The 13492-nt window shown below is 37.4% G+C and overlaps 1 protein-coding gene across 3 annotated transcripts in view; it reads left to right on the plus strand.

Annotated features, from left to right (window-relative positions):
* Positions 1-13492, plus strand: part of BCHE (butyrylcholinesterase) — a 45357-nt gene that overhangs the window by 17419 nt on the left and 14446 nt on the right. For 2 of the 3 annotated variants that reach the window (XM_069864489.1, XM_069864491.1), the window contains exons 1-2: positions 527-680; positions 4075-5596. In XM_069864489.1, coding sequence (XP_069720590.1) covers positions 4080-5596 — 1517 coding nt within the window. In that variant the 5' untranslated portion in view covers positions 527-680; positions 4075-4079. Of the gene's footprint in view, positions 1-526; positions 681-4074; positions 5597-13492 lie in introns of those variants that run through there. The other variant, XM_069864490.1, reaches the window with a different exon arrangement.

Here is a 13492-nt window from a genome sequence, read left to right on the forward strand (position 1 = left end):
AGAAAATAGTGAGTGACACCATATGGCACCATTTTTAACCCCGAAATAAGGAGTGGACAACTCAGATTCCTCCAGAAACCTGCAGATGGCCATAGCTCAAGTAAAGAAACTGATGCTTGCCAATTATTGACATGTCTGTGCAGAGGACTCCTTTTTTATCTGCCACTGTTGCTTAAAACCAAAAATAACTATCTTACAGTGAAAAGTTTTAGGTACTTTAAAATTGTTGTAATCTTGAGCTGAGCAATAGGAAAAAGTACAGGTGACATCAGTGCTCTAAGCAAGATGGAGAAAAAAGAAGCCAGTTTTATTACACTTATAATTCTGTTTATCTTTCTACATTATAAAATTGTCATCCCATGCTAAAAACAAGCCCCTGAATCTTTCCTTTCCTATAAGAAGCTCATGCCTGATTTTCTCCAAAATGGGTTTCTCTCTGTAGCATTTCTACAACTATACCATTAGCCTTTGAGCAGATGTCAGATAGTAAGGAACGGCTGCCTGCAGATCAAGTTGCTCCTGCTGCCAACTCTCGCGAGCTTTGTGTCAGAAACAGTTGATTATAATGTCAGTACTGTCCAATTTACGGGCTCAAAGCAGCAGCTGCATACTGCATTTTCCCTGAAGTATTCAAAGATCCTGACACTTAAAAACTTTGTAGTTCTTGTAATAGAAGTGGGGTAAGTGATTCTCTATTTACATGTCTCTGTCTGCCAGGATAATTTACAGTTCAGCTTGATTTGCACGGGGATTGGGATCTTTTAAAATGTTACGCTCTGCCCATTTGTTGCTCTCTCGGGAAAACTCACTCTGTTCTGCAAATGGAACGAGTAAGCAGGCATGTGTATCAGACCTTGGTATTATTCAAGGGATCCTGGGCTAAGTAAATTAAGCTGAGCTAGAAATAACTTATTAATTCAACCATCTTTTCTATTTAAATAGTGATTATATAGTCTTGTGTATAGATTTTTTTGGCTGGGTAAAGATTTGCGAGGAGAAGAAACAGTCATTGAAATAAATTGTGTTCCCCTGCCGAATAAGAATACAAAAGTATAGGCTGTTTAACTTTTGCTGGTAGAAACTACAATAGAACCAGCTTTTTAAAGTATGCAAATGTATTATATGATTTATCTCTGCTCAGTTAAGGTTGATGAGCTAAAGCAATCTTCTGACCCTGTTACTCTCATAGTAATGAACAAATTATGCTCAATGCGCTTCACATTGTTGAGTTTAGTTTAATGCAGCATTAAAAAAATTATTAAAATTAATATATGCCACACATTCAGGGTGTAACAGTCGTAATCTGTCACTTGCTGCTTTTGTTAATATTAGTAGAGTAACTTGAGACTAGACATCCTCCCATTCACTAATACAAACCTTCTGTGTTTTCCAAGCTTGACTTATTTCAAACTTTTTCTTTAAAATGCCACCTGTTCTTTGCAGAGCTAATTATAAAGGGACAGAACTGAAGTTTTTGCTAGCTTTCTTTTGTTGTAAAATTCTTGTCTAAAGCTTCTTACGGTCAAAAGTTATGCCTCTGTTTTGCAGTGCTGCAATGTTTTCCTCCCATCCCATTCCTTTTTAATTAACAGGAAAGTGCAGAGGGGAATTAATTTTAATTACTCTTTAGATATTAAAAGGTTTGGGAACTTTAACATCTCTTGCTTTTCTCTTCTTCATAATGATGATGTTTGAAATTTATTATTTTTAGCTTATTGTGGTGGCTTGGTCCTGAGTGGTGTGTTAGAAGTGAGTTTGTGGAAAAAAGACAGTGTCAGTGGAAAAACAGACTTATAGAAATTACTTGAGCCATCTTGCAGTGCTGTGCATTGGATGCACACATACTCAACTAGATTCCTAATATTAGCATTTCTCACAGCCACCCCAGTTGTTTGACTGAGACAGGGTGAAAGACTTTAATTCTAAGCTAATGTTTACATAGCTTTTCTTTTAAAAGATTTTGTTATGGGAATGAATACAGGGGAAAAAAAAAACCAACCAAACCTGGCAATGGAGCGAGCCTCTGCTTACCTAGACTCCTTGGGAGTTGCTGGACCACGTGTCATATAAATTAACTACTCATATCTCTAAAGGGTAGCACACATAGAGTCATTTGCAGCCAAGCTGAAGGCTAGGTAGAGGGCTAGACCAGCTCTGAAGTCTACTGCCCTCATTTTTTAATTTATTTTTTTTAATAAATGTAAATGTTCACATTTTCTAAAATTTATCTGTTTTCTATCTGTTTACATGAATGCTATAAACATTGTCTCCTGCTCCTTCTACCCTACTCTTTTGATGCTATCTCAAATTTAGGAACCTCTTAGCACAAAAAAGTCTTTTTCTCCTCCCTGTATTTTCTTAGCTGATTTCCAAGAGTACACAAATGAGCAGGAGGAGCTCAGATTAGGCCACAGCTGTACTTTCCATAGAAATTAGCCTCTTTCCTTTTAAGGACACAAGTGCTTCCCATTAACAAAGAATGTCCTGTTTAAAGTGGCAGGACAGAGTACATTGTGTACAACAGGGCAGCGAGAAAAAAAATAGAAGAAAGCTTTGTTGGGCATTTTCAAATGCGTAAGCCATAGAAACGGGTTTATGCAGATAATCTTTTTCTGGCTTTTCACTTTCAAGGGGAAGATACAAAGTTGTTTATAACTTTTGAAAAAGTTTTAGTAAATATGACTGTTACTGTGTTTAAATGTGGTACCCTTATCTTTAAGGTAATATTAATCATCTGTTTGAAAAGTTGTCAGGAAGACAAAGGCCAGGCCATGCTTAAATAGCTGTGAGCCATCTACATGTATTAAAAATCCTTGGCTTTTTAGCATTTTAATGTTTATTTTAAGTAGCAGAACTTCTTGTTCTGACTATGACGATTGTAAACTTGGTTAAATTGCTTTAGAGAAAAAAGTTCTTGGAAGAAATGTTTCATTTTGTTTTTTGTGTACCTCTGCAGTAACCCAGAGGAGCTGATGAACTCCCAGTCAGTTCAGGGATACTTCATGTACTTTACTTGTTAAAACACATTCAGATCTTAAGTTATATGAGTAGAACAGTGAAATCATCCAGTGTTTTGAGTTTATAGCAGTGACATCTCAGTGGTTTGTTTCAGCCCTTGAGACATAAGAATACAATTCAAAAGTTATGTGGACCTGAAAATCCTTGGATTAAAACTTGGCTTCAAGCTCCTTTTCAGTGTTCATGGGATGCATGTGCCTAGCGATGTTTGCTATCACTTTTTATGATTTGAGAATACAAATTGCCATAGTAACCTCTAACAGAGTAATGGGTTGTAAAATGTCCTGTTCAACGTGCCAGTGGAAATGCGAGTAGTTAAGTCGTCTGCTAATTGAAGGAGTCAGAGTCTGCTTATATGACTTATTGCCTTCTCTGGTCTGGCTTCTTTAGTTCTGTGTGTTTTAGCAACAGTGTTTTTCTGAAGCACTGCGCCAAATACTAAATACTAAACACAGAGGGGGCTGGAGAGCAGGTCTTACGAGGAGCTGCTGAGAGAGCTGGGGGTGTTTAGCCTGGAGAAGAGGAGGCTGAGGGGAGACCTCATTGCTCTCTACAACTACCTGAAAGGAGGTCGTAGAGAGGAGGGTGTTGGCCTCTTCTCCCAAGTGACAGGGGACAGGACAAGAGGGAATGGCCTCAAGCTCCGACAGGGGAGGTTTAGGCTGGACATTAGGAAAAAATTCTTCACAGAAAGGGTCATTGGGCACTGGCAGAGGCTGCCCAGGGAGGTGGTTGAGTCACCTTCCCTGGAGGTGTTTAAGGCATGGGTGGACAAGGTGCTAAGGGGCATGGATTAGTGTTTGATAGGAATGGTTGGACTCGATGATGCGGTGGGTCTCTTCCAACCTGGTTATTCTATGATTCTATGATTCAGTCTTTGCAACAAAACTAACTAACAAGAACTTATGGTTAAAGGCTGCAGAGCTTTATGCAGCAGAGCCACCTTATTTTCAGCACCCTTAGGGTGACCTACACCCTTTTTGAATAAACTGTTTTGTCTCAGATACTAACACATTGCAATACTAAGTCTGAATTTTTTTTTAATCTTTGTTTTAGGCATCATGATGTGGATGGATGGTACAAGTCTCTATACCAGATTTCTTATGTGGCTTCTTCTCCTGTATATGTTCATCAGGAAAGTAACGCCTGAAGATAACATCATTACAACCAAGCAAGGCAGAGTCAGAGGGATGAACCTGCAGGTACTGGGGGGAACTGTGACAGCCTTCCTTGGAATACCTTATGGACAACCACCCATTGGTAAACTGAGATTTCAGAAACCAGAACCTCGTGAGAAGTGGTCAGATGTTTGGGATGCCACAAAACATGCAAACTCTTGTTACCAGCCTATAGATACGTCTTACCCAGGATTTCCTGGGACAGAGATGTGGAATCCAAAAACTAATCTAAGTGAAGACTGCCTGTACCTTAATGTATGGATTCCTTCTCCCAAACCTAAGAATGCAACTGTCATGGTGTGGATATATGGTGGTAGCTTTGAGAGTGGGTCGACTTCCTTACCTGTGTATGATGGCAAGTTTCTGGCCAGGGTAGAAAGGGTCATTGTAGTTTCCATGAACTACAGGACGGGTGCATTAGGATTTTTAGCTTTGCCAGGAAACAAGAAAGCTCCTGGAAATGCAGGTTTATTTGATCAAAGATTGGCACTTCAGTGGGTCCAGGAGAACATAGCAGCGTTTGGAGGCAATCCAAAAAGTGTGACTATATTTGGAGAGAGCGCTGGCTCGGCTTCTGTCAGCTACCATATCCTTTCTCCTAAAAGTCATCCTTTATTCACAAGAGCCATCATGCAAAGTGGATCTGCAAATGCCCCTTGGGCTGCCATAACAGCATCTGAAGCCAGAAACAGAACAGTGGCTTTAGCTAAACAACTACACTGTCCCACCAGCAACGAGACAGAGCTAATTCTCTGCCTCCAGGACAAGGACCCAAAGGATATACTGGAGAATGAAGTTTTTGCTGTAACATATAAGCCTCTTTTACAAATATATTTTTGTCCAACTGTGGATGGTGATTTTCTCTCAGACATGCCAGAAACATTGATTCAGAATGGTCTTTTCAAACAAACACAGATCTTAGTTGGTGTTAACAAAGATGAAGGAACAGAATTTCTAGTATATGGATCCCCTGGTTTCAGTAAGGATAGTGATAACTTGATAAATGAAACAGAATTTGAAGCCACTTTAACTCTGTCCTTCCCAGAAGCAAGCCAACTTGCAATAGAATCGATTATGTTTCAATACACGGATTGGGAAAATGACCAAAAGCCAGAACGTTACCGGGATGCCATGGATGATATTCTTGGTGACTACAATATAATATGTCCTGCAATGGAATTCACAAAAAAATTTGCAGAAGTAGGACATAAAGCATTCTTCTATTTCTTTGAACATCGATCCTCAAAGCTCCCTTGGCCAGAGTGGATGGGAGTAATGCATGCTTCTGAGATTGAGTTTGTGTTCGGATTGCCCCTAGAAAGAAGAGTGAATTACACCAAAGCTGAAGAAATCTTAAGCCGGTCCATGATGAGATACTGGGCAACGTTTGCAAAAACTGGGTAAGTTCACTGTGGAAGCTTGTTTGATTGGTCAGGTGCTTGTTGTTTCAGAGGAGGTGGAAAAATCTTGACTGTGGTGGAGGAAGGATTAATTGTTCAGCTATCCAGAATACCTGTTTTAGTTCTGATAAAAACAACGCCTTAGTAAAACAAACTCTTGCTGTGTAGCTCATTGTATTGGATGATCTTAAGAAAAAATGTATATCCACCCACGAAAACAAACACAAAACATTTTTTTTTTCAATGGCAGTGGTCGTTACAAAGGAAAGTAATGTTTTCAAGGTTTAGAAACAAAATATTTCAAATTCTGCAAAAGACTTCGACGCTTCAGTAGAAGTAGGAGCAAAAAAGCCTAATTTCCTCAAAAATATAATTTGCTCAGAATATGCAGCTGTATAATATCTAGGTATATTATGTTCACATGATAAAGAGATTGGAATTGCAAGATGTACTTTTCAGAAAGCCTGTCTTCCCATGTGTACTGTAAGCGTAATCCTGGGTTTCACTGAAGCCAATGACAAATCACTTGCTATTTCCATTAGACTCGTCTTTAAGTGAAATATGTCCTAGCCTCTATAAGAAGCAAATAAGCATATTTCATTTGGATGTTCGAAAGGGATTAAATTCAACTTCTCATTCAGTCTGTTTAGCTGGAGTCCCAGAGAAGTGAGACAGCCCTTGTTCTGCACAGCAGGGTTGCGGGGCTCCCAATGCAATATTCAGTTTGAAGTGAAAACATTTCAGTGCGGTAAGATAAAAAAGTTGATACCACAATCATGCATGGTCAGTTGCAAGGCTGCAAGCCTGATGGGATGAGGAGGTCCTTATTTTCATTCCCTTCTGAGAAAATAAGATATAAAAATCTGTACCTGTGAAAATATACAACCAAACACTTACACTTTAAATGTGTTTAATTAAGTTAATTTTTTAAATCTTACATTAATTTTACTTCTATAGTGAACTATTCCTTTGATTTGTGAAGGACACATAGATTTGTAAAAGGTGAAATCAACTTTGGAACGGGATCTAATATTTTTTCATAATAGAATAGAAATCAGAGGAGACCACTGTTCATACAACCTTGTACATAACGCTAAGCAAAGATAGGACTTAAGCATTTCCAGTAGTGAAAAATACCGAACAAATGTTGGTAGGTTGTTCTAAAGCTTAATTCCACTTAAAATGGGTTACAGTTATAAAAGGAAGTCTTGTGCCTTGTCTGAATTTGCTTATCCTTCTTCTATGTTTTCCAAGCCCTATATGTATTTGACAATTTCTAAGCCTTGCATTATCATTCGTGTTCCATATAGAGATAATTCGAGGCTCTGTTCAAAAACCCTTAATCGTTTTCTCCTATTTTGTTAAATAAAACAGGTTATACTCTTGAGTCTTTCACTATAATGCATTTTTCCCAGTCCTTATATAATAACTATGCATCTTCTCTAAACCTGTGATTCATCAACAACTTGTTAGAACTTTCCATGTTGCAATTAAACACTATCATCCCCAAAGAGTTCCCATTACAGATGACATCCATCCGCTTTACTTCAACCTGATATTTCCCATTTTACTCATCTAAGGAAAGTACTATTGACCTTGGCCATGGTGTTATAGTAGGAATTGCTGTGTGCCTGATTGTGTACAGTAGCTCTGTGATGAGCCCCAATCCTATGCTCCCTGCTTCTGCTCTGCTTTAGTCCTAAAATAGTGCATCTAGTGGATGGCACCAACCTGCAGGCAGCCTGAGTTCTGCCCAAGCCCTGTTTAGTCCCTTTACATTACACTTCAAGGTGGACTAACAGCTTTTCTTTATGTGGAGTTTTTTTTTTAAAAACAAATTTGCTTATTGATAGGTGTGATTGGTTTTTTGCCTTGATATATAGAAATATTAATTACATTAACAAATTCTATTCCTTTTACATATTGGAGCCTACAATATTTTTTTACTGTACACAAAGAGCATATTAAAACTCATAACATAACTACAGATAGCAATATTAACACATAATATTTTAATACAAGTTTTATTCTTGCAAAATTTAATCTAAAATTTATTCTATGAGATCTTCCTGCTTCCCTTTTTACTTTTTGCCTGATGGCACCACTCCATATTAATTTGATGTGAAAGGCCATAGCACAGACAAAAGCATTCAGCAGAGGTGCTGCAAGTTCTGGAATTGAGCTGTGCAGTTGGTTTATCAATGCCAAAAATGCATCTGATATATTCCCAACATGAAATCTAAACAATGAAGTCAGATAAAACTTGGTAACTATTCCTGCATCATGAAGACATGCTATGACAACATTCAACATTGCTTTGAAGCTGCACCCATTAAGCCCTTATTGAAGAGCAAACTGAGTGAAGGCTCTTTATTACATACTGCGGCTTTACAGTCTGCCCTACAGGAGTTTGCAGTCAGGATCTTATACCAAAGATAGTGCATCTTTCAATTAAACAGAACTATTTCTTAGAAAAGAGAAAACAAAAGGAAAACAGAAATCCAGGTCTATATTAGATTTTACTGAACAATATTTATATTTTTCTAAACTATTATTTTCCTCTGCATTAAATGTCTACATGATATATATATATTTCTGATACATATATATAACCTCAAAAACCTACTGTGCAAAATAGAGTACATTGTCCCTGTCACTATAGCTACCTAAAATTTGACAATGCAAGGTACATTCACATTTAAATTTATAGAAGACAGTCCTGTCATCTAGTCTGATTATCATTTGTACTATAATTACATTAGTCTGCAGATCAAATTTCAAGTGGTTTCTACAGCAAATGACAAATAACCCCTCTCTCTGCTTCCACCACAAGTTTCAAAACCATCACTATTACAGTAGACAGTACAATCATGCAATTTATGTACTAGTAAAAGATAAGATCAGTATTAACCCATTATGTTACACTTTCGTCATCATTCAGAACACAGATCCTTTATATTCTCTAACACTTCATTGTGGGAGAACAACAAAAATTGTTAACAATTCCAACAGTAATAAAGGTTCCTTATTTTCCCACCATTTTTGAGTACGAAGTAAACATTTATAAAGAACTGGCAAAACCCCGTTTGACATAAACTTTATAGTAAAATCTTGCATGATAAAAGCACAAACATCCGAGCAGAAAATTACCATTTACCTTGACCTAGGGTCTCCTCAGATAATTCTTGCATTTAAGAATGCTGGCAGTTGAATGGTTAAGTATTTGATAGGAATGGTTGGACTTAGTGATCTGATGGGTCTTTTCCAACCTGGTGATTCTATGATTATATGAATATCAATTTTTAGCCTTAAAATCAATTGAAAAAAATTTCCAGACATCATCAAAATTAGATAGGCAAACAGACATGACCACACTATGTTCAGCAAGAAACCAAAGCATGATATTATATGGAAAGGACTGGACCAGTCTCAATATGATTACATTTGTGTATAAGTAAATTTTGGTTTAAAAATAAGTTTTCAGTGGCCTTCTCCTGAATGCTTTCCAGCACCCTTTATTTTAAATGAAACCCACGGTGAAGGAATTTAAATTTCTCTTTTTAAACACTCTTAAAATTCATTCCTCCACTGCACTTTTATTAGTCTTCAGAAATCTTTTGAAAGTAAGCAAGTGACACTAACTGGTACTATCAATCATAAGCAGCAGAATGCTTTACCAACTCTAGTAAGAGGAAGTTTTATTTATTATGAAAAAATATATGGCATCCCAAATCAGTGGTTGCTAGGTTATGCCTTTTGCTTTACTTTATTCATTAGATTCGGTAACTGAATTCTTTAGACATGAGTGAGGTACAGTGACAAGGAGACAGACAAATCACATGAGACAAACACTCAAATAAGAATGCAGGGGAACATACAAAGACAATATTTTTAAGGCTTTGTGAAAAATGTTTTGGATAAAAAGAAACTGGCAAAACTTGTCTCACTGCCAGTTTTACAACCGCTGAAACAAATCTTTGCAGCTTTTTCTATAAAGTCAAGCCTTTGAAATATTTCCTCCTACGTTTTAGGGGAATTTGTGAGGCTTTGATTGTCCCACCAAAGCTCTAAAGCACTTTGCCTGGTTATTATTGCCTTTTCCTGATGTTCCACTGGTAGACATACAATAAATTTCAGTGCTTTTGTTACCAACTTATCACAACATGTTTATAGAGAGTAGTTTCAGAACAGTGAGAATAAAAACAACAGCCTCATATACAGTCCAGACAGCAGATTGAACTGGGGACTGAAATACTCTGTGTATAGAAAGGAATGAATATACTGGGGGAAAAAGAAAGAAAATAAACATCTCCAACCACTCTTAATTTTCTAATTCTTTGGAAACCAGGGAGTTTTATGTATCACTCGGCCATTTCATGGTAAGAAATTCACTATGCATTGTATTTCTTTCTGAGAACAGACCATGTTCACAGAGACAGAGGCAGGAACCTAGGTTTGACCTACTCACCTGAGACCTAGTGCTGGTCCTCCCAGGGTCTTCAAATGCACCAGAACTGTTGGGGTCAAGAGGACAGGTGAGGGACCAAGAGGAGGCTCCCCCTGAGCCTTCTGCTTCTGGCGTCTCATTTTTATCATGTATAACTCTTTCATCATTTCAACTAGTGATTTGACTGGATCAGGTAAAAAAATCAGAACAGAAGATTTTTGGGTGTGAGGTAAAAAACAAAGGAATATAAACAAGGCATGAAAAATGCTTCTAAAAAATACAAAAGCATATATGGAAAGAAAACATAATTTCCCATGACAGGGAAAAGCTTTATTTTTGAGCCCCAAGGGCACATACATTTTCACACTTATTCTCCTTCAGAGGAATCATTTTTGAGTCATGAAAAAAAAAAGTGGAAATCATAGTCAATAACAGAAAAGGGCAAATTTTAGGAAATATACTCCTATTTCCCCACCTTTACTTTCAGTTTGTGGGTTCTTAAAAGTGACTCGTCATCTTTCAAAGGCCCACAGGTATTGTTATATTCAGAAGTAGTAATGGAAACATCTTTTTAGCAATCTATTCGGAAATAGTACATCATGGAAAAAATCAGTAACCAGAGACTTGCATTTGGCAGTCATCTCTCTCTGGCTTGCAAGCTGACAAGCTGTCATCGAATTTCAAAATTGAAATCAGGAGTATTTGATTCAGTCATCTTTTGAAAATAGGTTTGTGATACAAATTGTTTAGATTGGCTTAATATTATTATAAATATAACAAAATTACAAGATGTCTTGCTTTTTTCCGTATGTTCAGCAAATTCAATTCCTTCCACACAGTTTTTTTTTCTCTACAACAGATGAGTCAAACTATTATTTTCAAACATGAAATGAGAACATCTCCTAAGGAAATGTCCAAATATTGTAGGAATAATTGAATGAGAAATAAAGCTAAAACTTAAAACTGTAATGCAAAGGTTTACCTTGAATATAACACCGATAATGCCTTATAGAAAAAGGTGGGCTCTAATTCAACTGTCAAAGCCAGCAGGATCAAAACTACGAGTCCTGGGACTGAGCAAGATGAACTCTGTGTCTGCAGCAGAGACAGTGACATGCAAACATGCACACAAGGGCACAAGAAAGGAAATGATAAAGAGGATCTATTTGAGGCTGGATTTTGTAAAACTGCTTTACTTTTAGATGATAATGTAAAAGAAGAGACAGAACGTCTGGGATGTGTCTTTTCCTCTTCTTAAAACAGAAATACATAGAAGAGCTTGTACTGGACACAGTTCCCTGCTGTGCCCAGAACCTGGTAAAGAGCCTACATGGAAATGTTTCGTGGAAAGGAGAGGAATGAAGAGATATAACTGTTCCAACAGCTGAAGTGAAATCATGGTATGATTTCTCCCTCAGATTTGAGGGTAGGAATTAGAAGCTTGGATGGAAATGGTTTAGCATTTGATGGGAAGTGCGTGAGCAAGGAAGACTGGAAAAAAAGAGAAGGAAGTGTTAGCTGGTACAAGGGGCTTAGTGACCAAGAAAGGACATAAATAAGAGAGTAAGAACAAAAAGAGATGGAAAGACAAAAGAAAAAAATCCCTGAGACAGTTACTAACAATTTTGGATGGTGAAAGAATCTGTGAATGGTGGTATATAGTACATGCATACATGAAGTTATTATGAGTTATGAGTAAGGCAGGTACACATATAAGAGTGATAGACTTGAGAGATAATCTAGGATTAGGGATTACTTTCCACATGTCATAACTTTTGCAGGCATATGAACACATGGTTTCAAAAGTCACAGTGGCATTCTAATTATTGTTCACCCACAGTTAATCCTCTTTTTAGGGGTACTCTTCCATGCTGTTTTCTGCAGCTTAGTTCTTGTTTCATCAATGAAAAAAAAAAAACCAACCAAAAAAACCCAAACCCAGAAATTGAAGGTTTAAAGGTCTGCAAACCCCATTTTTCTAGGTGGTTCTGGAACAATAATTGGAAGTCCTACTGAGTAATGTCACATGAAGAATGGAAACTGTTTGGTACACATTGTAATTTACTCCCCCAAGCAAGAGATTGGCTTGTTTCAGGGGAGTAGCAAAGGGGAGAAAAGAGGAAATGAGGAGCAACAGAGGTTACCTCACACCATATTTTTGAAGGTAGCTCAATATGCTGTTAATTTTTTTTTTCAATCAGCTGTAACAGGAGTCATTTTTGGGTAAATGTAGTTAGCAGTTAAGTCACTGGATATATGAGATTCTGTCTCCACAAATCTAGAAGCTGCATAAGGACAAATCAGGTATTTCATGCTTACACTCATACAATTATATCTTAGCACAGATGTAAAATTACAAGTTGCTATCGTCTGCTTTGCCAGACATCTCTAGCCACCATCTGTGTTCTCTACCTTTTCTCTACTGGAAGCATAAGACTACTTCCTAATTTCATACTATACAGACTCTTTTAAAAGAGTGTTGCCTCAAACTTACACCAGAAAGATATATTTTCTACTGGATCTGCTATTCAAGTACTGTGATTTTTTTTGCTGCAACATTTTCAGAGAGGAGGAGACCCATATGCAGAAGTGCCAGTGTGAGCCCATGAGGTTAGAAACACAAAGTCAGAGTCCAAAGGGCTCATTAGCTCTGGCTCGAATGAACTGGCTCATTATTACCCCTGATACTGAGCAGATTCCAATCTAGGAGCCAGGGATTTGAGGCACTGAATTCCTAAATGCATTTCAAGCATGACCAAAGAGCTAAGGCAGAACATCCTGCATATAAATGTCTCAAATGCTATATTATTTATGGCCAATACCTTAAAACCAACCTTGTCAATCCCTTATATATAGCAAGAATTCACAAATAAGTACTAAGACATGAACAAGCAAGAATAATTTCAACTTGATGAGTGCTTCATGAGGCCCTTTTCAGCAGAACACAATAAGACCAAAAAAAAGAAGCAATAGCTTGTTTCTTCATTTCCTGAAACGGATATCAGTTGTAATAGAGCATACTGCGATAATTTATCATTTAAGTCATTTAAACACACAACTGCTGTCACCAAGCTGGAATCTGGAAGGAATATCCTGTGCTTTATTTAGCCTGCGAAGGTGTAAGAAATCCTGGCTGCGAAAGTCCTTCTCCAGTTTCTGTCAGTTAAAAAGTATGCCAGCTGGATCCTACAGGTTTCTTCAAGGATCAGTAGAAAAAATAATATTTACCTATGATACATCTTGCAAGGCAGTTTCCTTTTCCTGTGGCTTTATAGTCACTAAATTATGAGCTCATGTGTGTGATCAGTGAGTAAGAACCAAGCAAAACAGAATATAATTAACTTCCCACATACAGTTGCTTAAGAAAATGAATTTGAAGGATTCAAATCTGCAACATTTCTCAGATTTTTAGTCACATTAGTTCTTTCACCCATTACAATGGGAATCTG

This window comes from Phaenicophaeus curvirostris, chromosome 10 (genome assembly GCF_032191515.1).
Source record: "Phaenicophaeus curvirostris isolate KB17595 chromosome 10, BPBGC_Pcur_1.0, whole genome shotgun sequence".
NCBI lineage: Eukaryota > Metazoa > Chordata > Aves > Cuculiformes > Cuculidae > Phaenicophaeus > Phaenicophaeus curvirostris.